Below are 27,193 nucleotides of genomic sequence, written 5' to 3'. Positions count from 1 at the left end.
ATTTCTCCAAGCTCAGCCTTACAGAGACCGCAGCAGCTCCAGCACTGAGAGCTGTGGGGATGCCGAGAGGCCACCATGGCAGCTCACTCTACAATACCCATCTCCATGGGCAATTTGGCAGCTCATTACATTGGTTTACGTAACATTACACACACCTGAGTTACTGAGGCAGCCTGGCAAATTTCTGCATCGCTTCTGCAAAGCCGAGTTGTTCACTGCAGTGCTTTCTGAAGGGCATTCCCAAGGCTTGTGCTAAATTGAATCCAATTCCTGCTCGTGTATCTCTGTAACCTGCAAGCACCTTGCTTGTGAGCTGAGTTCCTCTCCCCAGCCTGGGAGCACACTGCTGCCCTGAAGCACTGCTTGGGAGAGCATCCTTGGCTGGTGGCCAGATGAAATGCTTCTGATTGGAAATAGCTCTGACTTTACAGCCAAGAAAAGAGCAAAGAGGTGGGTTTCCTTGCATGGGGCATGACTCCAGTCATAAATCCAGTGATGCTGGAGGGTACTTCATGTGGTACAGTGCAAAGAACCTGGCCTTGTTGACTGCAGCTTGGGAATGGCAGCAACCCATGTGCCTTCTGTGCCCATCTCCGTACTTCCTTGTGAGGTCACTGCTAAAAACCGTAGTTTCTCCTCCATGAGAAGAAAATGGACTTCTCCATGTGCTCCATATTGGAAAGAAAAAATGAAATGTTGCATTTCCCTATGAAAATCCTGCTAACTACAAATGCCTCACAACTAATGTGAGGTTTACTACTGGGTACTACTAACCACTTATTTCACTACCGTGTGCCCATTCAATTCTACTGAATCAACATCAGTAGTAGGAGATCCCTATGAACCCACAGATGAAACCCGGTGGAACAGCAAAACCCTCCAGTTTCACAGCCTGATTCTGGTTTGAAGGACTTTGCCCACATCACCAGTCTGATCCCAACCCACCCAGAAGGACTTTGTGCTCAGATCCTTGTGTTTTCTTTGCTGGACCAATTCTGATCATTATTATTTGGGCCACGCTTCCCAGGTTTTAAATTATTCTGTCTCAACTAGCTGGTGGCATTTGTTACATGTCATGCAATGTTCCTGGTAATTAATTGGTATTTAATTAATTAAGGGATAATGGCATTCAATTAAGGGATGCCTGTGGAATGCTGTCATTGGGTAATGAATGGCTTCCTGCTGCTCAGGCAGATCTGAGGCATTTGTGGAAAGTAAATAGAGAGGAGAAGCTGCATCATTGGTTCTCTTGGCAGCAATCCTGATGTGCCACCACCGGCAGGGACGGTCACGGCATGGATGGTGGCATCTCAGTGCTTCCAGCAGCTCCACTGCAACAGGGCTCCATTCCCACAGCCAGGGAACAGGGCAAGTCGGGCTTTTCCCCTGATGAATGTAAACTCACTGTTGCCCCCACAGATATTAAGGACTGTGGTATCTGGTAGAAAATGGGCCTTGTGTCCTCTTGCCTTGTGGAGCAGAGCACAGAGAAACTGTGAATTTCCTATGACATGAAGACAAATGAAAGTGGATTTCTCAAACCAAACCATCTTGAATAAAGAGGGACAAATACTGAAGGAGAAACAGGAGTGAGTCACTTTGCTTACAAACGCTCTGTGATGCTGTGTGTGCAGTGGGTATAAACATCTCTGACCCTTCTTGTTTCCCAGGCATCCTTTCCACCGTGGGCCATGCAGCTCTTCTTTCACTCCTTGGGAAATGGGTTGTTTCCAGGCAGAATTGGGATATAACAGGGCTACGGGGGAGGTGGGCATCCCTCTGAGTGGTGTCTTCCCCTGGGCCCACAGCTCAGCACAATCTCACAGCTCCCTGTTTCCCCTTCTGAGCCTTTCTGAGCTGCTGTACTCAGAGAGATGCAGAGTGAACATTGTGAAACACCGTAGAGCTTCAATTCCCCGACAGCTTGCAGGTTTTCCCTAAAAAGCCCCAAGCCGTTTTTGTTTGGAGTGCACACTTCCAGCTGAGAACTGCAAAACAATTAAGGGGGAGAAAATGCAAATTGGACTTTCATGGGTTGATTGCCGATGCCTCCTATAGAGGAATTGCCTGCTGGATCTAATTGTTTAACCCAGCAGTGTAATGACACTATTAATAATTTACTGTTTCTTTACATTGTCTCCTTACACACATTTTGTTTTCATTATTTTCTGGCACTCCTGCATAACTAATTTTTGCTTTCTAATTCTGTTACGTATTTCAGCTGTAGTTGTGTATGAGCACGATGTGCAACTGTGCTCACTGACCTCTTGGTATTTTTGGATGCTGTGAGTGAACTCTGTTTTTTTTTCAGTGAAGTGAATGGGGCAGACACAGTGGGATATATACACCTTCCTGAGACCTTTGGGATGGAAAGTAATGCGGAAATGTGAACTCTAATTACAGCTCCAGCAAAGTCCACTTTCTAATTAACTGGAGATTAAGTTAAAAATAGAGCTGGTTATGTAAAACATAACTGTAAAGCCCTAGTCCACCTGGTTGCACAATATCCAGAAGAATGATTCCTGCCAATACTTAACTAGGGGTAAATATGCCCCAGGGTGTGGCTTTTGAGGACACACAAAAGTTCTGCTGGGATCCACTGGTGTGGGGCTGGCAAACCCTGCTCCATCCATAGGAAGAATACCCAAAGCTCCCCAGAAGCTCACCCATCAGCTCGTGTTCACCACTTGCAAGTCTAGAGGTCCCAGAAATCTTTGAAGCCCAGCACGTGGTGGTTTCCCCAAGACAGTTTGTACCTCTCTGTCTCTACAAGTTCCTGTAAACACTATCATCGTGTGTCTGTATATAAAAGGAAGAAGAATGTGGATCCAGCCTCCACGTCCATTCCCCAAAAGGTCAAGCAATTCAGCCCAACAAAACCTCAACAAACACTCATTGAGCTTTTAATTGAGTTGGTTTTGTTTCATTAAAAAAAAAAATCAAAAACAAAAAACAAGACTAAACAAAAACACTGAAATTCTTAAATTCTTCTGTGGCTTTTGCTGGGGTGGGAGGGCTGCCCTGCATGCCCTGCAGTGTGCTTGCTACTGGGGGTTCCTCCCTTATCCTTTATCAGTGGGAGGTTTGAAGACTGCAGCTGGGGCGGGAGGTGACTCTCCGAGCTTCTATGGGTCCAGAAAGGGGGAGACTGACCTTGGGATTCTGTTGGGGACCAGTGAAACCTCAGGGCAGCCAGAGTCTGTGTTCTGCTGCTCATCTTCCCTGCTCCTCTCAGGATCTTGAAATTCACTGTTTCTGATCACTAGGGCCAAATGTGCCATTGACTACCACAGCCACATCTGGTGTCTACTCTGTTAGTGGGCAGCAGATCCAGCTGTGCATCCACTTGGCCAATCCAGCACCTCCATCACAAGAACATCCATGAAGTCCTCCTGAAATCTCCAGGACCACTTGCTTTCCAACCATCATCCTCCCTGCTGGGTAGCTGTGACATTCCCCCACCGAAAGCCACCCAGCCTGGCCCCTTCTTTGTTCTTATCCACAAGCTCTTATCCAATCCCATCTGGCAGAAGAGCCCCACATAGCTGAGCTTCTTCCATTCTCCTTTTGAGGTTGAGTTCAGCCATCCAACAGCACCTGGAGCACAAGGAGCACAAGGAGTAGCCAAGAACTGGCCAGAATGATGGGGACTTGATTCTGATTGGTCTGACCATGGCTCTGCAGGAGATGCACTCCCCCTCTCACTTACTCATTTTTGGCTGGAGCTCCAAGTGTGAGGCTGGGCAGTGTTCAAGGATTTGTGTAAAAACAGGAAAATGTCTGCAAAACATCATGACCTCTCAGGAAAAGAAGGTTTTGTTGAATCCCAGCTCTCCAGTTGCAGATATTACAGATGGGGAAGTTTTGCCAAGAACAGAAAGGAGTCAGATACGGAACTTCCATTAATTTAAAGGAAATGGAACATCTAAACCACTTGTACAGCTTTGAGCAGATGAACTAAACATGTTCGCCAAAGAGATGGGGAGATTTGAATTCCTTTTTGACATCAACTATATTTTATTACTTGAAACACCAGGAAAATTCGCACAAAGATGAGAGCTCCTGCTGGACAGTAGCTTTTCCCCTGGTGATTCTCCCTGGGCCCCCTTGCCTTTGTTATGTCCCTTCACCCATGTTCATAATGTCTGGGACAGCATGCATCCCTTCTGCCATGGTAAGGAGCATGCTGCCCTAGTTTTCGGCTTGCAACACTTGTTGAAGGAGCAGCCTATACTCCTCACCCCAGGTGTGCTGATGCCCTGTGCCACCCAACGGCTGGGGTTACCCCCAGAGAGCCTCACCGCACCCCTCACAACTGATATTTCCTCAGCAGCTCGCTTTGCCACTGCCGTTTCTTATTGGGAAAGGCATGAGGGATCTTGATCTTTCGGAAGTCCTCGATGCACTTCCCCAGCTCGGACTCCAGCGCCTTCCTCTCCTCGCTCACCGCTGCGGCCGCAGGGCTGCTCCCAACCCCGTTCTCCTTCACCGCCGTGTGGTCACTGTTACGCCTCTGCCCCATCTGCTTCACTTCCTCCAGCTTCTTCAGCGACTTGGACAAGTCCAGGGTGTTGGGGCGAGCCGGGCACTCTTCAGGGGCTTCTGGACATGGCATGGAGTCTGCAGGGCTGGGGTTCCCCTGCTCTGACTTGGTGTCTCTGCCCGAGATGCTCTCTCCTGTGGATGGAGCAGGACTGGGCTCGCTGTGACTGCTGGTGCTGGAGGCTGCAGCATCGCACACACACAGGGAGCTGGCGGGGTCCTGCCTCATCCCTGGGTCTGGTCTGGGCTCCTCAGGGTCACTGCAGGCTGGAGGGAAAGCAGAGAGCTGAGAGAGAGCAGGAACACGGCCCGTGATGCCATGGGGCAAAGAGGAAGAGCAGAAATGTAAGTGCGTGGGTAGTGTGGCTTCATTGGGCATTTTCCTCTAAAACATCTAAATTCTTAAATTACTGGTGTTGTTATTGTTTTTTTGGGGGGGAGGGAGTAGGAGGGAGGGGAGAGAAGGTTTTGAGCTACAAAGCAGAGTATAAAATATTTCCATTTCAAATCCCTCAGTCTAAACTTTGCCACCCACGGAAACAGAAAAACATAAGATCACTGGATATCTTGGGTTGGAAGGAACCTCAAACACCACCCAGTCCCAACCCATGGGCTGGCTGCCCCCAGCAGCTCAGGCTGCCCAGGGCCCTATCCCACCTGGCCTTGAGCACCTCCAGGGATGGGGCACCCACAGCTCTCTGGCAGCAGGGCCTCACTGCCCTCTGAGTAAAGAATTTTCTCCTAATATCTAATCTAAGTCTCCCCTCCTTCAGTTTGAAACCATTTTGCCTTGTTCTATCACTAAATGTCAAGGCGGACTTTATTTTTCCCTGAAAACTTTTCTCAAGGGTTATTTTTTCCCCTCTTCCTTTCTCTTTTCCTCTTTTTTATTTTGACATTTACATGAACAGCTCCAGCATAACACTTACCAGAGGTGGAAAGCTGAAATGTCACCCGTCACTGAGGAGCAGCCTTGAAGGCTGGATTTTCTTTGTCACATCTCACCAGGAAGTTACAGGAATGTATCTTAGCCCCAAATTCTTTGAGTGATGGAATAAAGTCTCTAAGTTCTTAGACTGCTTTAATCACCTTATCTGCAAGCCTCACAACTGCCTTTGTGGAATGGGGAACTGAGGCAAGGGCAGCATAAGCTGATGCACTCAAATTCATATAAGGAGCCTATAGCTTAGCTGCAGGCTGAACTCACATCTCTTCCATTCTCCAACATCTTAGCTCCTAGGCCATCCAATGACAATAGCAAACTTGGCATTGCAATTTCTCTCCCTGTGTCAGTACACAGCTCAGTCACGACCTTCTGCAAATACGAGCAGCATAATTCCGTTAGTTTAGGTACAATAATGTAATTTGGGACGTTTCTAGGTGGCTGAGGCACTTGGCATAAATGGACTGGTGACTCCTAATGACTGCTCTTCAGAAATACTTATTAACTGCCCATAAGCAATTTACTTAGCTTTGTTTTATCTCAAACACCATAGCCTGCTCCGGTATGTTCTCACGCTAACATCTGCACAAACGGTCCTGCACACACTGAGAAGTGCAGATCTCAGCAGGATTTTATTTTCTCCCCACACGATGCTGAAACACAAGCTTCCTCCTGGCTGAGCGTCTTGGCCAGTACTGCAACCCAAGCATCCACCTGCATCAGCACATGCTCCCAAACTGCTAAGGGCTGGAGGGGAGCCAAGGGCCATGCAGATCCGCAGGGGCTCTCCAAAGAAAGCCAAATCCATGCTGGAATTTGTAGGATCCAGCAAGAGGCAGATGACAAGGAACAGATGTTTATCCTGCCCACTCTTCTACACTGGTCACCAACAATTTTCCTGTGCCTGGTACAAGGCACTTGGATCTGTGGCATCAGTCCTTCTGACCACAGTTAAGAGTTTTGTGTGCTAGTGATTTCAGGAGCATGGGGACCTCTCCAGCTGGAATCTGACCTGTGCATAACCTAACACTGAGACAGTTCAATCTTCCAGGATATTGCCTTGCCATTGATCATCTCTAAGTTGTGAATGTCCTATCCTTGGAAGTGCTCAGGGCCAGGTTGGATGGGATCCTAGGCAGTCTGACCTAGTGGGTGGCAACCAGCCAATGCAGGGGTTTGGGATTGGATGGGCGTTAAGGTCCCTTCCAACCTAAGCCTATTCTATGGTTCTATAGCTCTGGACAAATAATTTCATTTTCCACTGGGCTAAACTTCCCTCACATTGCATTTCTTGTCTATAGCAATATGAACCCCTGTGTCTGACAATATGTGGGTACAGCCCCTGAGATGACCCCAGCACACCTCACCACTCTTCCTGAGTGCTCCTCACACTCACAATGGGAGAAAGGATCAGTTACACTGACAGATTTTATCATCCTTTTTTAATTTTCTCAGACTTTTCTTCCTGTGTGACACTTTTGTCTGCTGTAGAGCATCAATTAGAGCTCGGAAGTGACACTTCCAAGGCAGCCCCATGGTGCTGCTGGAAATCCTGCTGAGTGCAATTAACGGGCTCCTGCACGTGGCAGGCTCATACGTCGCAGAGGAAGAACACGCTGTCCCAGCTCCTTGCTGCTCTTGTGGATAGCACTGTTTTCTTAGCACTTGACAAGGAGATGAACTCACCATGTGCCAGGTCCCAAGCTCACATTATTTGCTTTGCTCTGTGTCAGTGCTTCCAGCTCCAGAAGAGACCTGAGCCCAAAGGTCCAGCATAGCCCTGTGGCTCTGAATGAAGCATTCCTAGTTTCCTTTCTAGAAAAGGAAAGTGGCTGATGCCAGAGGGGTGTTGCCGGGCTTTTAGGAGGGATCTGTGTGTTGAGGAGTAAAAAGCAGTTAATTCCCATATTGCTTCCCTGTGCCAATGGGGGACTTTCAGCTCAGACCAGATTGGCTTCAAAGATGGCTCTTCCTCTTCTACTACTTTTTGCAGACACCTATGTCTCACAGAAAAAGAAGAACTATTTTGTCCCAAACAAAAGCACTCTCTGAGCCCCTACCAGACAGTCAGACAGAGAGATGAGCTTTAGAGGGAAGCCCTCCCCACGGGCAGAAGCAGAGCTCTGTGCGTCTCTGATTGTTTTTGCTCTGTGGTTGCATTTCGTTGGTTCTTTCCTTCCAGATTTTAAATGAAAAACACCACCATCACATAGCTTGGGGTCAAAAAATCATGTCCCACTTTCTGCACAAGCTTATTCAACTCCTTCTAGCCTATTTGATTTAGTGTGTTGCGACACGGAGATGGAAGAAAGTTTCAAAATGAGCTGGAGGAGCTCAGTCAGTTTGCATCCCTGTTTGAGCCTGAAGGAGGTGGGCACGGGCCTGAACCATTTGTTTCAACCAAAGTTTTGCTAGTACTAAAAGTGCATTCAGAAAACAGATTGATGCTTCCCCCTCCTCCCCACCCCCCCTCTAAATATTTCTCATGAAATCTGATGGTGATGGGTGTATCTGCAGCCTACTCATGCTGGATGCAGAATAGCTGCTGCTCTGCCAGCTCCTTATCCCCGTGAATCTCAGGTCTCACCTCTGCCCAAAGTGATTATTGAAAAATCAAGCTGAGCCTGAAAACTGATGTCTACACTTCAGTCTGTCTCTAATCCCCCTTATTTCATCAAAGAAGGACAAGACTCTGTGTAAATAAATGGCTCTGACCCCATCTGCCCGCAGCAGTAGCCTCTACATTCCCAAGAGCCTCAATTAGCCTGGTTGTGCCTGCGAGGCTGCGCTAAATCTGCAGCTCTGGTGACACTGTGCATGGATTAACTGCTATGGTAACACCAGTAGGACCAGGACAAACAGCTTTTGGCTTTAAACTTCCCGGCTAAAGACAAAACCCCTCCTATCCCCCATGGGGCAATAAACATATATGGCCCCTGCAGTTAAGGTTAGTTTCTGCAGCTGCAACATTGCAGCAAGAAGAAAATCCAAGCTACCCAGTGTGGATCCCTTGGCAGATCCAGTTCTGCAGCCCTGAAACAATAATCCAGATTTTCCTTTGTCACTCAGGAGGAGGTTGAGGGGGTGCAGGACTCGGGGATTTCACATGTGCTTCTGAGGGCTGGCTGCAGGATGAGCAACTCTTCCTGGAGGGAAGGTTTGGCTCTCAAGGGGTAAAGCTGATCGGCAGGACCTGCTGGTGCTGATGTTGTGAGATGTCCTAGCTGCAGGGAAAATCTTTTATGAGAATGATGTCTGCCTGCAGTTTGCTGGAGGAGCTGAGAGATGCCTCCTGAAGCACATAAGCAGAGGTGGGAACCGTGGGAACCCCTACCTGATGGCCAGCAGTTCTGTCAGACAGACACTTAACAGAATTGCTTTGTTTCATTGCACTTTTTGAGTCAGTGACTGCAGCTTTAAGGCAGGTAGACGACTTGCAACAAGTTTTGTTTTGGCAAAACAGGATGAATTCAGACATGAGAGGTCAAATTACAGTGGCAGATGTTGCAAGCTGCTGCAGCTGCAGCCAGTAGGTCCATGATGATTCATACCAACAAACATCTGGCCTGGGGAAGATGCTTCAGTGCTGCATGAAGCAAAAGCAGCCTTCACTGTGCACTTCTTGCCAAGCCAATCTCTGCAGGTAAGACTTTCCAATTCCTTGGCAGGAATCAGTCACCAATATTGAACATGGTAAATGTTTTGCAAGAGGTGCTGCCCCTCCATGAGGAGCTGCTCTCCCTGCGGAGAGATTTGCAAGCTGGAAGGAGTCAGGAGATTTTTCCAAGGGTGTGGACTGGCCTGGGGAATGTCTACCTGGAGCAAACCATCACTAGCTGGTGCATTAGAAACCCAGCAAGAAGAGGTTTCAGAGAAGTGTCAGAGTGGATGTCTCAGTGTGTGTTACTGCACTGGTCCTGGGCAGAATTTGTCCCCAGCCATGGGAAATTATCACTGTATGTGCTCCCAGGTGGGATGGTGGAAAGATGATGGAGGAAATAGAATGTACAAAGGGAAAAAATGAAACACAGATATTCTATGTAGTTGAGATTGATAGGAGAAAAAGGATTCTTACTCTTGTGTGTTTTTTGGCTATAAAATACCGACAATGGAACATTAAGTCTTTTACAGCTAGAAGTGTATGCCTACTAACTGGGTATCAGCTTCACTGAGTGCTCTATAAATGAGCTAAAGAAAGACAGGAGAATCTGGCAAAGCAGTAGGCCCTCGTGCTGAGACCTGCATCTCCATGTCTCTTGTTGGGAGCTTCCACCAAATGGGTACTGCTGCCTTCTGCCGTGTCAGCAGATAGCAGGGATTGCTTTGCAGTTTCTCAGGAGATCGGGGGCAGTCATATGTGAATGGGACATGAGTGATCACTGGTTTTGGATGAGCCATCCTGATTTTGGAATTGTCTAAATGCTTACAACCCAGGATATATGACTCAGCCTTTCCATCTGATCTCTGCCATGGCATGTGCATAGGGAAACTTCTTCCTGGCAACAGCTGAGCATGGGAAGTATTTTGAGCATGGGAAAGCATATGGGCATGACTTATAACTTGTAGCAGTACTGTCTTATGACATAGTAAGCACTCAACAATATAAATATGTCTGGGATGTGGGATTACATAGGCTAGTCTCACTCAGATTGATGTTTCTGAGTGGAGATCTCACAGTGTTGGGCCTAGAAGACCCCCTCTGGTGACAAAGCCAAGCTTCATGGTCACTGGGGCTAAACCAGAGCACCCCAGATTCACAGAGATTGAAAACATGGTGAGAAGAAACCCATGAAGCCTACATACAATGACCCTCAAATGAACATCCCACCTTCGCTACTGATGGGAAGAGGCTTCATTAGCAGTGCAGCCCTAACCATAGTTGCTCCAGAGGAGTCATTCCTTCCAGAAATGGCCATGGGACTCACTGAGAGCAAGCTGCCCATCACTAGCTCCAGGTTGGTGCCCCTGCCAAGTCAACTCTAAGCCAGTGGGACTTCTTGTACTCCGTGGCAGCTTGATATGGTATAAAAAGAGCTGGGAGAGAATAGGGTGTGTAAAGTGGAGGAATTGATACAGCAGGAAGAAGAAGAAACTATACACAGGACTAGTAGGAATACATATCTCTATTCAGAGTCTACTGCTTAGTGCAGGTCCATCAGGGTGGCCAATGCACGGCTCTGTGTGTGACTGCAGGCATCCAGCACATCAAACAGCACATTTCTCACCTGGAAGTGCTTCTGTTGTGTCTGTCTTGAGGTCCAGGATGGGCTCAGAAGAAGACATGTGTTTTTTAGGGCTCTGCTCTGTTTCTGAAGGCTGGGGAACAGGCAGACTGAGCCAAGAGCTACCTAAAAAAATCAAGACCAAGAAAAGAAACTCACAGGAAGTGAATGATGCACAGAGAGCAAGGAAGGTAGCAGTGGCCGCACTCCACACGTGACCATCACCAGGGCCTGAATGACCTCCCAGAGAGCCCTGCTGTGTGCCCATGGTGAAAAGGGGTCTGGGCAGAATCTGCTTCAGTGCCTCCCAGGTCCCTCCTGATGGTGATAGCCCATCATCTCCATGACCAGGTCTCAGAACTGGATCATCCCACAGTGCAGTAAGTCCAGACTGCGCCATTTCCATGGGCTGATCCTGCTCTGCCTGTGACAGTGGCTGTGTCTCTGCAGGATATGTCTGTGGGGACACATCTACTAGAAATCTCCACCCAAATCATTCAGGATTGGCAACTCTGAGCTGCTCATGTACATGTCCAGAGGCTGCGATGTGCACTGAAGGTGTGAGGACACAGTGGGACACACGTGTGTATGGCCCACCACACACTCTCATCCATGTAGGCCCCCTTTTTACTCTATGTGGATGCTGGAGAAATAGGCTTTGCAGACAACCTATCCACATACAACTTCCATGAACCACAGCCCATGAACTCATGGGGCAAAATAAGATGCTGCATCCAGGAGAGGGCAGCAGAATCCCAGCAAGCTCCATGCCCTTAGTCACTCCTGAATTACAAACTCTTTCCTGAGCTGTAAATACAGCTTTCTACTCCCTATGGCAATGTTCTTCACCCAGACTTATATTTTCTAAAGTTTTTGTGGTCACCATGTTTCAGCAGGCTTATAAACGGTTCTAATTAATGTCCCAGAGTAGCTATTTTTGCACCCTTTTCATTGCAGGAACGGTCTGCGGTCCCAAGTTGAAATGTGGAGGAGGAAGTCTGAGCTGAACTCTGTGCCACGGGGCCTTGCAAACACTTCTGGGTGCTGTGTGGGTTGAGAGCAGAACTCAGCTCCTGAGCCGTCATGGTGGATCACGTCTTTGCTGGCAGACTTGTCCCCTCTTCTCTGTGTTACAGGAGCATAGGACATGGGGAAGAGCATCTGCTCCCCCCCATATGAGACAAGGGAATACAGTCCTGAATTCAGGTCCTGGCACATATGTAGAGAGGAAAGAGTTTCTGATGGAGTCAGACTTGCAAGGCTGAGGCTCCTCGGTGTGCTTTAGTGACCCCAGGATGCAGCACCAGGCAGAGCATGCCATGGAGTTGTGGTTCCCTGTGCTGTCATGCAGCAGATGAGAGCAGCTGTGCAAGCCAGCTCTTATTAAAGATTTAAAAGGCAAGCTGTCAGCAGTGCTGCTAAGAGGTGGCTTTTCCTGTTATAGCTCTATCCTTCTCTAATACTAATAGGATTGGAGGGAGGAGGAGAAGCGGCAGTGTGCCGGCCAGCAGAGGGTGAGTGCTTCTCTGTGCAGAGGCTTTGCACACCTGAGTAGATCTTTCTATTTTTTCTTTATTGACTGGAGGCAAAGGGGAGGTAGCAATCTTCATGTCTTCTTCATAATTATATACGCTTTTTGTTGTTGTTGTTGCAAGGGGTCAGTAAGGACTCTCCTGAACCTTCTGCCCTGTGTCCGTAGAATCCTCCTTTGTGTCCATAATGGCATCCCACTGAAATCCCTTGTGTCAGTCTGGATGAGGAATTTCTATGGAGAGAGCTGCCCTATCTGCAGCATCCAGGATTTCAGCCAGCAAACACACAGAGATGTGGAAGCAGTCAGGTCTGAACTCAGATCTCCCAATGAAAGAAAAACCCAACCTCAGAATGCTGACATACAACTCAGTGCCCTGGGAGTCATTGTACTGCAGAGTGCTCCAGGCATAGGAGGGATTTCATGTGTTAATAGCAATGACTTCAACACCAATTAGCTCAGCTCACTCTTTAATCAATGCCCTACACACAACATATAGACGGGCTGTATATCGCAGGCAGTTTATGGCTTGATTGAAAGTGATGGCTCTGAAAACAGTACTTGAACCAGTAGTTCAAGTCATCGTAATTCATGTGCTGCTTTCTGCCTCTCATGCTCAGGACACAGCAAGTGGCTGGAGCTCTTGGTGCTGGCCCTGGGTTAAAGCCTTCTTTGGCAATGGGCGAAGCAGGACAGGAGAGGGGATGAGGAGAAATGCTAGGAAATGAATTCTCCCCTGCAGTCAGCCAGAGTTTGAGGAAACCCAGAGCCTGCCTTGTACATCTGCCAGGACTGATTCATGAGGATGTACTTATTAAAGAAATACGCATTTTCTGCTGGTTCCCTGCCAATCTCCTTCCACAAGGAGGCAAACCACTCCAGCAGAGAAAACAAGTCCCCCTGCTTTCACTGACACTGGTGCAGAATGAGGCCACCAGAGCAGGGTCACCTGTGTCTGTTGGTGCCAAAGCCTCAGGTCCATTAAGAACGCCTCTCCTGAACTAAAACTTCATGTCCCAACCCTCATCAAAGCACAGCCTCAGCTGTGAGATCTGAAAATTTCACTTATCAATGAGAAGGTAGCAGACAGGACTGCACTGTCCTGGCTCAGGTTTTCCACTTACCTACGCTGCTTGTTATCTCTAAGGAAAGCTCAGCTTGTCTGGCCTTGTTACTTTCCATTTTCTGCCAAAATTCAGCTATTGTTTGCCCTTTTGTATGGAAGACATCTCCCCACCCAAATGCTTCTTGTTCTTCCACCATTTTATGGAAAACTATCTCAGTCACGGTCCCTGCGTGCAAAGTGGAAGGTTCCTTCAAGAGCATCAAGGAATCACTTATAAGGAAGCAATGAGGAAGGATTGGGAAAGCGCTTTCCAGAAAGACTGTACATTTGAACGTGCTGTTCCTTGGCAGTGTCCAGCACAAAAGTGGCTCCAGCTGTCTTTCTTTACACCAGGATATGCTTTTCTGTATCGTTTCCAGGAGTCACCTTTCAGAAAGCAGACCCACAGGCGATTTCCACACCGTGCTCACTTCCTCTCTTGTTACTTTTGCCAAGAAGAAATTCCACACACTGATGGTCTCACAGGGAGATCCCAGCCAAGACTGGGAGACTGCTCAGTGTGCTGACCAAGCTGGGGACATCAGAGACAGGAAGGTGAAAGGAGAAGGTGGGAATGATTGCAAGCCTTAGTATACGGGGAGAAAGAACAGTAGAAGTCCTTTCTTCAAGCCAAATCAAATGTTCTGCTCAATCCCAAAGGGAAGAGTTCAGGTAGAGCAGGGGATGAGGATCCGGTCACCCACTTTGGCAGATGTCTTGGCCATGTAGCACAAATCTGTGTTTCTATCATCTAAGCAGAGTCTCAGCTTCTGGGCAACAAGAAAGGGAAAAATGTTTTCTTCTCCTTTTCCTTTATCCAGAAGTTCTTTTCCTATTTTGCAGAACTTCTGTCTAGCCTGACCCAGATGTCAGCCAAAACAGCAACTTGCTCCCGGTGTGCCCCTTTTTCTTGAAGTTTTCCACCAGATTTCCTGTTTTTTTCCTTTTCTTCTAATGTCAGTTTGGGGAGCTGAGGGCCACCAAAATCACTGCAGCTCTATAATTATCTGAGCTAAATCCTATCCCAATACACAGAAACACAGTATGCAGACCCTTATGCCATGGGTCCAGCTCGCATGTTCAAGTGCACATCCAGCCAGAGTGGACAGCAGGAGCATCATTATCTCTTTCCAAACACGAACCATAGAGGGGTGAATAAATTTTCAGAAAACAGAAATCACTTCACCCCAGAACTAAGATGAAGTCTTGAAACTGCAGAGTCCTCTGCCTACTTTACCTTTTTCTCACCCTTTCTGCCTACTCAAAGAGAGTTTGAGACCAAGACATAATACATTGGAAAATCTGCCAGAGTCTGATCCAGCCTGGGGAAGCCTCTCTTCCATGTTACTTCTGAAATTTTCACCTTTCCATTTCCCATTAGAAGCATAAATTCTTTGGATAATGACTGTGGTTCTGGCCTACAGACTTTCCCCAAAGCTAAGGAATGTGAGAATAACATTTCCCTGTGTGTCAGGAGTCAAGTATGAGCTGAGAAATGCAATGCAATGGAGAGACTTTCAAGGGAGCTACAGTGTCTTTCAACTTGTCCTGTTGGTCTCCATCTCCATGTATACAGATGCTCAAGAGAATGTCTTATTGAAGATCCCTATTCATATACTAAACATACAAGAGATAGTTACATCTCTCTTCTGCATCCCCTCCAGCCATCCTTGTTCTGATCAGCCTTCAAAGAGATTAAAACCCAGTATTTGGGAAGATTTTGATGTCCCTATTGAAGTGTGTTGACTTGGCTTCACTTTCGGTCTCAAAACCAGTTTATTCAACAACACAACAGTTTAGATGACGTCCTGGAAGTGGGATGAGGGGCCTATGGCCACCAAGCACTGAATCACCTGGGAATCAGGAGCAGCACAACAAAACTACTGAATCTGGGCTCCTCAAGCCCTCCAAGACCCCCTCCAAGACCATCTTCACCACCCAGCCTTGCCCTGGAGCATCCTTTGGGGTGCCTTTACCTGGGAGGCTGAAGTGCCTGGAGAGTTGCCTGGAGAGTTGGCCTCGCACGACAGGACCTGGAGAAAAGGAAAAGATATGGGTCTGGCTCTCTGCTTCACTATGACAACTTTGATGACTTCCCTTCAAAAAAGCACATCCCTTGGAGGGGTACAAGGAAAGAGGAAGAGCACCCATCACATGAAAAATGATGTCCAGTGAATTTCCCTTGGATGTGCATTGTGATCCCAGCCTGGTTTTACCTGATTTGTCTTGAAATGCCTCTGATAGGTAATTTGATGCATCCCTCTAGAGCACTTCATACAATTTTGCAGTAGTTATTAAGATGAGACCCTATCTTAACCAAGGAATAGGACCACCAGCTCAATCCCTTCTTATTATTTCATTTGAAGAGATGCCCTTGCACTAGCTGGAACTGGCCATTTTTGAAGGGAAGGATGCTTTTTTCAGAAGCATCCTATAGGAACAGGGACAAGGCAGTGGACTACTGGATGCCATCCCTGGGATAAGGCAGATCTCTGAGCAGGTGGACCCAGTCCCCTTAGGACCCCTCAGTACATTAGGACCAAAACCCCTTCTTACAAGAGAGCCCTGGAGAACAGCCAATGGTTTTATCCCTAAAAAGCTGTAGGAGGGTACAACCAGACATTTTTGTGCTTTTTGAGGAGAAGATCAATATCTATGGGAAAGCCCCAAATGGTGTCATTTGGTTTCATCACAGAAGAAGATCAGACTGAAAAGAGACATCTCTCCCTCTCTGGCTTGAACTGGTTGCCATTGGAAAGAAATTTTCCCTAGAAACACATTAACGCAATGTGGGAATCAGGTTAAAATTACGCTTAATCTGGATATATTGTTTGAGAAGAGAATAACAGTATTTCATTTAAAGCTGCAGAAGGAAATACATTTTCACATGTCAGAAAAAGTATTTTTTCAGTGTTATTTCCTGTATTTTTGATGTATTTGCAACTAGTTTTAATTATCACCTGCATTTTTTCAGCAAATACAACTGAACATGTTTGCAAGGATCCATTCAGGAACTGGAACTGATGTGGTATGCAGCAAGCAAATTGAAATAATTACTAAAGGCAGAGTTAAAAACCATCTGCATGCTCCTAATATACAGGGCAAAAGTATTCATCTTATGATAAGTCAACAAAATAGTGGATAATGGAGAGCAGTTAATACATTTTCCTGAGTGCTTTTTGATAAAGACCATCAAAGAGGCTTTTAAGAAAACTCAATTGCCAAGGGGGGATTGTCTGGCTTCCGCACTGTATTAAAAGCTTATTAAGATGGAGAAAAGAAGAAATGGAATCAAGAGTTCATTCTCGACATATAAATAATATAATAATAGGACATCCCTGAGAGTCCATTTTAGGATGAAATCTTTTGTTAACGATGCAGGGGAAAGGGCAAACAGTCAAGTGGAAAATTTTTACAGAGAGCAGAGAGTAATATCTGCTGGCTGAGGCCAGGGAGGCTGCATGGGGACTTAACGAAGGCACGCTAATGAAAAGCCCGCCGACAGGTTAATTGAAACTCTGAGCAGTGAAAAGCAATGTGTGTGAGAGGGTGTAGCTTGAGATTTTCGTGCACTTTGGTGGGTTTTGAATTAGAAAAATACAGCAAGACCCCGAGGCTGTGCTGGGCAGATGAGGAAATGCTGGCTCAGCGCTCTGAGCTGGTTGTGTCGGTCACGGAGATGAGAAACCACAGAAGATCTATGCAAAAATACCCTCACGGAATAGAGCTGGGCTCTAATTTTGGTGCTAGCCACTTCCCCTTGGGACAGACAGACAGGATTAATGTCTGCCCAAAGCTGGTTGTGAAAGGCACAAAGGGGTTTTTACACTTGGGAGGGTGAGATAGGAGGGGCATGAGAAAAAAAGTAAGGAGAGAGTTGATGGGGGAATTGCTATAATCATAAAAACACATGGCTTTAAGGAGGCTCTCCACCCCCAAATTAGGTTAGATACAAACTGACATGATAAGAGACAGAAGCCAAGATGCTAAGGGGTGCTGGGCATCACCACGAGCCGAGGTAAAAGGGATCCTCCCATAGCAGGGCCAATACAAACAATAGGAATTTTTCATGGGGTTTCTTCCACTTCGATCTGAAACATCTCTGCCAGGCACAGACAAGGGCAGGACACAGAGCTGGGCTGATAAATCCTCTCCCAGTCTCTCTCTTTAATGTATTAGTTTGCATTTTCAGTCTGCTCACGTATCATTTCTAGATGGGTCAGGGCACGTAATCCCCCTAGGTTTATTCATTATTAGAAAGCTTTTCAGTTTTCCCTTAACATTCTTTGAAGCTGATGTGATTACAGAATACGTCCTCTGGGACAGGAGTGGGAATTCTGTGAGGATGGTGCAAAGGATGGAGGTGCTCAGGGGAGCTGAGAAAGGGCAGGAGATGAGTGGAAAAGCCAGCACCATTTTAGAAACCTACTGCTATTATATATATATATATACTATATATATATATATTTTTTTTTTTTCCTCCCTGTATTCTTAAAGCACAAGCAGTAGCTTCCAAGTCTGCTCCACCATCAAGATTTACTTGGTGCAAATAATTCTTTAACCCCACATCCTGAGTCAGAGCTCCTGCGTGTGGAAAAGTTGATCTCTGACACCAACCCAGTGCCCACAAAGAGCATCCTGCTTTATTTACAGGAGGGACAACATTTCCCAAGAAACCATCCCCAGATGTTGGTGATTCTGGACCCAAACTTTATAAAGGGGCAAAGCCAGGGTGATTCCCCCCAACCATTGTCTGTAGAAGAATCAATCAGAAAAATGCAACATCACTGAGCTTTAAGGTTGGAGCTTAATCCCTTTAAATCAGTGTCACTGTACTGCCAGCCACTGATTATTTAAATAATGGCTTGATAATTTAAAAAATTTGTTTGTTTCTAGTCCTCAGAAGAAAAACAAAACAAAACAAAACAACAACAACAAAAAACACTGGATTTTTTTTCAGATATGAAACGGTATAAATAGAAAATTACAACTTTACTGTTTTACATCTCCTTGCTGGCTATGCAGGTAGGTGCCCTCACTGCAGGGAAATGCCAGAAAAGATTGGTAAACACAGGTGGGATTGCCCAGAGTAAAAATATGCCTGCCACACTCTCCAAGGCTGATTTTAGCCTTCTCCCTGGCAATGCTGGGGCAGGTGAGGGGCAAAAAAAAAAAAAAAAAAAAAAAAGAACTGTTAGGCTTTCAGATGGTGTGCTTTTGGTGGCCCTATGGTGAGCTATGTCTTCCCCTTTGAAAAAGATCTCCAGACAGAGAAAACCAGCAGAGCTTTGTGAAGATCTGGAGGAGAGATGGCCTGGGTCATAACTGGAGTTCTCCCACGGCATCCCATGGACGTGAAGGGTCACTGCTGCCCAGTTGCTGGGCTGTAGGAGAAGCAAATGCCAGCACCAGCACATGTGGTTCAGTGACTACAGAACAGGCTGCAGGTTGTGATGGCAGGAAAACCAGGACAGCCTAGAACTCCTTGAAGAGCTCATGAAAACATGTTCCCTCTGAGTTACCTGTGTTCATAGACAGGCACCATGAACTACATTTGGGTGCTGCCAGTTGCCTGCTAGAGCCTTTCAACCTCTGTTTATTATGTGTTTTGAAATTTGTGCATGTTCCCCACCTGTAGCTCATTTCCTGCAGGCACCGAGGAGATGCAAGCTCAGATAGGGCTGTGGGTGCAGGTGAGGTTAAGCAGAAGACATAGGCAACAGTGGCATGGGGTAAGCAGGCAGGTGCTGGCAGAGCAGAGGAAGTGAGTGTGATGTAAAACAGCAAGATGAAAGATACAGCTGAGACGGAAATGAGAGCGCAGCATCGTCTCCTCAGTGACACTCATGGGGCTTCTAATGGTCTACCCCAGCCAGGCTGCGGGCAGAGAGCATCCCCGTGCTCCCCCAGCAGCTCTGGAGCTGCTGAGAAATGAGGGTGGATGGGTGGCTTCATTGCTCTTTTCTCAGCATGTGGATGTGCTCTAGGGGAGCACTGCTGGCAGATGCTTGTCCAAATTTATCCAGAGGAGACACCGACCCTCTCCAGGGACATGCCTCTGGTGCTGCTGCAGCTGATAGGAGGTGTTAGTAACGCCCAGTCACTTCTCTGTGGTGACCTCAGTATTTCTATTCTCAGCCCTTCTTCCCCTGACCTTACAGTACACTGATTACCATCTATTTTATAATTAAACTTAGCCTGATGCTGAACTGTTTTCTCATCATCTTCTTTCTAGACTAAACAAACCCCATTTCTTTAGCATTTCCTAATAAGCTATGGTTACTAGACCTCATCACTTGTACTTCTCTGGATTTCCTCCAGCTTGTCAACATCCTTCTTACTCTGGTGGGCAGTATGTTCCAGTCGCAGTGCCAGGCAGAGGAGAACAACATACCCATGTCTCCCACCATCAAGGCTCCTGCAAACATACTGCTATCTGGCATGCATTTTTCTGCCAAAGTCTCACCCCCCTGATGCATGCTTAACAAAGCATAAGCCTTTTCTCAGCTCTGCTTTCTGCTTGGTTTTGCCCTGTTTTACACCTGGGTGACTGACGTTTTCTCAGCTTCTCTGGTGAGTTCCTATTTTGTTTCTTTTGGGCAGATCAGAGCATCCCATGCATTGTACATGGGTACTGTCCCTGCCACCAGCAGAGCTGCTAATGACAATATTGATTGCAGCTGGTCTGCAGGCAGATATCCCGCTTGTTGCTCCAGCAGCGTCTGCTCAATTCATCTAGACCAGGTTTCTCAGCAGCAAAACCTTGCTTAGGAGAACACCAGGGTGTAGTTCCTGTCCCACAGCAGGAACTTCTGTTCGCCCCTCCCAGCCCATATTATCTGTACCTACGCCTAGCAGGGACGGTTTCAGGCAGGAAACCTCCAAACGACAGTGAGACAGCTGGGGAGAAGTGCTGAGCACTGAGTGGGTGGGAGCTCTGCTGCAAATATGAGGGGAGGGCTGGGGTCATACTCACGGACTCCTATCATCAACTTGAGTGTTTTTCTTCCCAGCCATTTGCTGTGTGTGCACTCCAGCTCCTGAACATCAGCACCTAAATCCTGGCACACATCATGGCACAGGTGATGGAGGCCATTGATGCCCATGCCTGGATGCTTGGCCTACATCAGAGCAATCCGGACCTGCCAGCCCAGACTTAGCTCAAAAGCATGAGCACCAATCCCAGCCCATACAGAGGTCAAAGCTCTAGGCTCAGCCTTAAGCTAAAATTATTTATTCTGGATTATTTATCTTTTCCCTTCATTGTCCCCCCTCCACAATCCAGCTACACTGTGAGTTTGCAAGGTGTGCTCCCAGCTAATGAGGCTTCTTCTGTCTGAGATGCCCTAAACCACCTCTGTCCTCATCCTGCAGCAGGGACAAGTCCCGCGGACTCCTCGCACAACTGGTTCCCTGCTGACCCCGGGTCTCCAGATTACTGCGAGCTGAGCTAATGCCGACAGCTCCCAGACAAGCGGCTTTCTCAGGAAGCGCCATCCTGGAAAACGCAGCCCCAGAGAAAATAACTCCCCCGAGCCACAGAGAATGACCCGAGCCTGCAATTTCTCCCTTGCTGTCTGGAAACGACTGGGGTTTTGTTTTCCAAGAGATTAAAACACAGGGTAGGGATGTTATTTTAGGGAACGGCTGAGCCCCATCAAACCTCGTCCTGTTTGTGCAGATGCAGAGCTGGGCTGGGCTCCAGGCCACCGTCCTCCCCCCGCAGGGATGGCTTTGGGCTTTGGAAAAATGACGCACAGAGGCACAGAGGGGGCTGCTTTGCAGGTGGTGCTGAGTTATTCCAGCCATTGAGCACAAATGTGATTGCAAACAAATGAAATCCTCCCTTGAAAAGCTCGTTTATACCTGGAATTAATGCTGGGGATCATTGTGTGCAGGGGGTCATTTATGGCTGTGGATTTTGGTCGAAGTGATGGAGTTCATGATGAAGGGATGCTCTACAGAGTGTTGGACATAATGGTGGGCATGTTCATGGGGATGGAGTTGGACTGAGGTCCCAACTGTGTCTCTGATCAGTGAGGGCACTGGAGATCCTACAGGTCAACATCAGCCCTTCTGCTGGCAGCCCATGCTCTACCCTCCCCACCTGTGTTCCATGGTCCTGCATTCATCTATATTTTTTACAACTCCCCCTCAAAAAGACATCCAAGGGAGCTGAGGCTGGGCACAACAGGTGGGCTGCCAAGCAGGGAGGAATCCCATAACCAGAGTCTCTAGCAGTGTGCTGTGATTAATTTCTAATGGCTCAGCCTTTTGAGCAATGGTTTTAGATGTAAATAATTGCCTGCTGCAGGTACATAGGCTGGATGAGGAAACTTCACTGCTTGGCACAGCCATTCAACAACCACATGCATGAAGCACCATGCACTTTATCTTGTTCAGCTGCTGACAAAGACATCAATCGGGTCATTAACTTGAATTTCCCAATCAGTTTGGCTACCAAAAGGATCAACTATTATCTTTACATAGGGAATGCCCCATAAACTCCATCACCTTGGGGCAGTGCTCACTGCTCTGGGGACCCTTTCCCATCTTTGTGGCCACCTATTGGATGCTCTCTGATAGATTGATGTCCCTATACTGTGGTACACAAACTATTCACAGTGCTCGAGGTGAGGCCACTGAGTGGGACAATGAAAGAAAGTGAGATTTCCACTCATATTTCCTCTCAGCAAACGGTCACTACCAACTCCATCAATACAGAGGAGCAGGTTGGTCACTGACCTATTCAGCTGACTCCCAGACCTTTTCTGTCCAGCCAGGAAGTTCAGTCCATGCTTAACTAATTGCTACAAAAGCCCAAAGCACAGTTTCTTATGGGTTTTGCATACACATCATGAGTGTATCTTAAGCCTACTGCTTAGGTGTCTCATGGGACTCCTTGTGGAGTCCATGGAGAGACATCTGCACCTCTAATGCTGTGAATGCCCCTGTGTTAGATGTCGAGGTGCCACTTCCAGATGGGCATCTCATCCTCCACCACTTCTGCTGGACTACCAAAGGACAACCAGCTCAGACTGATATCCAGCTTGAAGGTGCTGAAGTTAGTGCAGATCAGTGTACCTGATTGCACAAGCTATCAGCTTCAGGTGAGTAAATAATCTGTATTGGTAATGGTCCATGTTGAAGGTGCAACCTCAGCTGTAATGGCCTTGCTAGTGAGGATCGCCTCACATTAATAGCTCCCTCTGTGCTTGGGTGCTGATGTGTGGAGAATGGGTTGAACTACTGAGGGACACAGTCAGCTGCCCATTTCCAAGGAAGCAGTCCATGCATTGGCACTGTGGGACCTGCACGTGTTAAACTGCAGATGTTCTTAGCCCCCTCCAACAGTTTTTCATCTAAGACGTTGCTAAATATCTGAGAGTACACAGAGCTGTTGATCTTATCACTGGTGGATGTATGTCTGTTCAGCAGGTCACAGTGACCACCGCTAGCCAGGGGATGTCTAAGTGCAGGTGCACAATGGGGAAGCCTTCTTTGCCCTGGGTGGGCTGGGAGTCGTGTGAGCATCTCTTCCCTAGTGAGCCTGCAGTCTCCTCTTGGCAGCTTCTACCAAAAATTCTCCTTAGTTGTGTTGAAATTCTTCCTCCTGCCTGGTTGTTGCACACCATGGCCACCACTCTCCTGTCCCTTTACAACTGCCCATCCACTTGGCACTGGGGGTGGGAAGTTCTGATGAAGAATTTCAGCTTAAATGGTTTCTTATTGAAACAGAATCTGGGGAGAACTAATTGCTTTCGGTGGGATTTTTAATGATTAACTACAGAAGGAAAATCAGAGTTTCTGGAATAAAAAAAAGTGGGTATGTTTGAAGATGACAAAGGAAGGGAAGGGAAGGGAAGGGAAGGGAAGGGAAGGGAAGGGAAGGGAAGGGAAGGGAAGGGAAGGGAAGGGAAGGGAAGGGAAGGGAAGGGAAGGGAAGGGAAGGGAAGGGAAGGGAAGGGAAGAGGATAGGGAAGGGTAAAGGAAAGGGAAGGGGAAGGGGAAGGGGAAGAGGACAGGGAAAGGGAAGGGGAAGAGGAATGGGAAGGGGAAGAGGGAAGGGAAAGGGAAGGGGAAGAGGAAAGGGAAGGGGGAGGGGGAGGGGGAGGAGGGGAAAGGGAAGGGGAAGGGGAAAGGGAAAGGGGAAGGAAGGGAAGGGAAAGGGAAGGGAAAGGGAAAGGGAAAGGGAAAGGGAAAGGGAAAGGAAAGGGAAAGGGAAAGGGAAAGGGGAAGGGAAGGGGAAGGGGAAAGGGAATGGATAGAAGGGTAGAAGGGTAAGGGGAAGGGGAAGGGGAAGGGGAAGGGGAATGGATAGAAGGGTAGAAAGGGAAGGGGAAGGGGAAGGAGAAGGGGAAGGGGAAGGGGAAGGGGAATGGATAGAAGGGGGAGTGGAAGGGGAATGGATAGAAGGGGAGGGAAGGAAAGAGAGGGGGAGGGAAAAGGAAAGGGAAAGGGAAAGTGAGATGGAGCTCTCCAGGAGAAACCATCACTGCAACATTCAGCAGGGCTGAGTGCCTCCCAGTCAATGTTAGAACAAGGAAGGTTTCCCAGTTCCTGCCAAACCTCTGCTTGACATGAGAAAGGGCAGCCTGTCTTTCATCTTCCTGACACTAACAGATGACCTCAGCTCCTGCAGAGAGAGGGAGGAGAACTGCCTACGGCAAAGTTCCCCGGTGCCAAGACCTCATCTCTCTTGGAAAATGCAAAGATATCCCATCACATGGAATACTCTTTGATTTCTGGAATCTGCAGAAGCATTAAAATTGGAGTTAGGAGGGGAGGAATGCTAGGGAGAAGAGTTCCAGACTCTCTGGTTAAATTAGCCTGGAGGTATTTGACGCAAGGCAACAAACCCTTATTGTAATCCCAATGTGTTGAGTACACGTTCAGCTTTCTGGCATGCTGAGAAGCACTTTCCTTCCCAGTTCTGCTCGTGTGACTTCAAGAAGACTGGGAACTCTTCCAAGCTGGGACCTGGAGACTTCAGTTCTCTGGAGCAAAATGAGTGTTAAGGACTGCAATGGGACTCCTTGTTGATTTTTGTTTCCCCGGGGTTTTGTGTTAAATACTATCCCTGCACACAAAGAACAATGATATTTTGGGAACGCCCACCGGGAAATGTTTGGCCGCACCCTCACTTTCTCTGGACTTGGAGTCTCTCCATTAAATTGAATGAAGTCAAATGAGATGTTTCCACTTACACAAATGAGAAGCTGGAAACGCAGCTGTGTTGTGCAGAGATTTTAAAAATGCAAGTTTTCCAGAAAAGAAAATAAAAGCTTCAAATGTCAGGGTGGCTCCAAAATCAGTGAGATGAGGGAGCTGCCAGATTGCATAGGAAGCCATGGTTGCAGAGCTGAGCAGAGCAGGGAGCTGTGCTGGTGACAGGAGGGTTGCGAAATGGTTTCCTGTTGACTTCTCTCTTATTTTTTCTCCATCAACCACAGGCTCTACTTCCAGCACCAGCACTGTGTGGGGAATCCCTATCCCTGACGCCCCACTACCTCTATTCCTCCTCTCCTGAACCAGGATGCAGCTGCATGTCCCTGCCCACTGTCCCCTTGTACCTATAGAAGACCCCCTCCTGTGTTCTTCGTGGCATTTAATCCTTTGAGTTGATTAAAATAGTATATTAACAAAAAGACTTAGTTGTATAATTAGAGTATAATTGCATGGATTTCACTAAACAAGCTGTAATCTGTTGTTCTGCTGTAGAGGGGAAGAATTTGGGGTTTTACACTTTTTATTTTTGCTTGAAAGCCTCAGCTTTGGGGAAGCGATCCCCAGCTGGGGTAAAGCACTGCAGCTCAGTGGGTTTTCTTACTTATCTGTGGGCAGAACTCAGGTCTGTTTAAGCATAGAGTTGCCCCAGGTGAGCAAGGGATGGAGTCCAACTGCTTAAGGATATGCCAAGAGGCTCCTTGCCCTTAATGCTGTTCCCTCTGCAATGTGCCCCATGGATGAATGAAGAACTATGGCCTTTGTCACCAGACCATGTCCCTTTGGGTGCTCAAGGGTAGGGAAAATCATCAAATTCTCTGTCTGCAAGTATCTGCTAATCTGGTTCTGATAAACACTGACTATCTGGCCAACTCTGAAACACAAGACTGTTAAGGAAAACTTGACATAGTTTTTTTTTAAGTTCCCTTTATTTATTTTATTTGGGCCTCTGGGCCTTAAACTCATGCTTTTGTTTGGTTTTCGGTTTTGAGTCTTCCCTGTCACGGACAAGGGCTTGAAATTAAAAACCAAACAAAGGCAAAAGCTGAGAGTCTAATGGCACTGCTAAGCTAAGCAGCTGGGGATTTAGCCTTCGTAAAACTGAAACTCTAAATGCACTGGTGGGGTCTGTCCCATGCCCAGGCTCTGATGGCCGCGTTGGCCAGTCCATCATGGCTCTGCCACTTCTGGTTCTGTACAAAGTGGAAGTCACCAACACTGCCCACAAGGCTCCTGTGAAGCCTCCACAAGATTTACTTTGGATTTCGTGTGCTCTTTCATTAAACAAAAACCCATATTATTGCTTTTAGAAATCCACTCATTTGGTCTGGTCTCTCCTTCCATCAGGGACTTCTCCTCCCACCAAGGTACCACCACCTCACTCCAGACCCAAGTGGAAGGCAGCGGTTTGCTCAGGGTTTCACTGGGCCCTGCCTGGTTGTCTTCAGCTAACAACACAGCATGTTGACATCTGCTGGACTGCTGCCTGCTTCAGAGCATCCCTCTGGCTCAGATGCCTCACCAAGTTCCAGGGATTGGCCTTTACTCTGTTCTCATGGCTATTCGATCACTTGGGCAAATTCTTCTGGGATGAAGGAAGAGTGGGCACAGGGGAGCCATCACTTAAGGCAGAGAGGCAATGGATGCTTGAGAGCCTCAAAACCTCCTCTGAGCTCAGCTCAAAGCTCATGTTTTGTTTCAACTGTGCGTTGCTTTGCAGTTGAGAGGAAACCCAGGCATTTATGAAACACTCAGCAGTTCAAGCTTGGAGCTGTGCTGTCCTGGCTGCTTGATCAATAGCATCTGGCTGAAGCTCATAATGAAAAGCAGGCGGCTGGCTGTACAGGGGTAAGAAACGGCTGTGATTTGAACTAGTAAGAGTAGGCTTAAATCAGGGCAGGGACATTCAGGCTTCAGAAACCTCTGCTGTTCAATCACCCATCTGATCAGATCTCGGGAACAGCAGACAGCTGCACTGCACCAGCAGTGCCTCCTTTGCCCTCCTCTACCCACTTTGAAGAATAATTCATTTCTTATGTCCATTGGGCATTTAGGGGTGCAAATCCTAGAGCTGTAGTGTGAGTGCTCAAAGACACAGTCTGACAACATCTGTGGCTCAAATAATAAGCTTTAAGCATCTGAGCATCTTTGATACTCCGGCTCTGCTCAGGACTTCCAGCTGCCTCCATGGGGACAAAAATAACTGACTCTTCATATCCTGCAAGGGCTCAGCAGGCTCTTGCCTGTACAGCTCACATAAGGCAGAGAACACACAAAGTCTGTTCTCTCGTGTGCTTCTGTTGCTTAAGGGTTGAGCTCATGTCTGGGCAGGGGAAGGGGACTGGAGGAACATGGGCATTGGAGTGACAAACAAAGAGCTCTCTGAAAGGCCCTGGGTGTCAGAATGAGCTGTGGTGGCCTTGATGAGGTTCCCGTCCACAGCATTGACTCTAGCATGGAGTCAGCCATGGCATCAGCTTGGGAGAACATACCAAAGACCTCAGCCATGGAAAAAGAGGATGCAATGTGTTCCTCCTCCCTTCCTTGCTTAGAGATCCTCTGAGAGATGATAGGAGAGGATCATGGTGAGGCCAATTTCATCTCCCTTGCTTCAACTACCAGAA

At 47.5% G+C, this 27,193-nt stretch overlaps 1 protein-coding gene across 1 annotated transcript; it reads right to left on the bottom strand.

Moving 5' to 3' along the window:
* Window positions 1-2,509: 2,509 nt before the first annotated feature.
* Window positions 2,510-15,771, bottom strand: LOC104912196 (uncharacterized). Its single transcript, XM_085230641.1, has 3 exons — window positions 15,320-15,771; window positions 10,711-10,833; window positions 2,510-4,809 (listed from the first exon to the last, which is right to left on the bottom strand). Exons 1-3 carry the CDS (start codon window positions 15,492-15,494, stop codon window positions 4,310-4,312), a joined length of 798 nt encoding a protein of 265 aa, XP_085086767.1. The 5' UTR covers window positions 15,495-15,771; the 3' UTR covers window positions 2,510-4,309.
* Window positions 15,772-27,193: the final 11,422 nt, after the last annotated feature.

This window comes from Meleagris gallopavo, chromosome 9 (assembly GCF_905368555.1).
Source record: "Meleagris gallopavo chromosome 9, MGAL_WU_HG_1.1, whole genome shotgun sequence".
NCBI lineage: Eukaryota > Metazoa > Chordata > Aves > Galliformes > Phasianidae > Meleagris > Meleagris gallopavo.
This window is presented reverse-complemented; position numbering and strand designations above follow the sequence as displayed.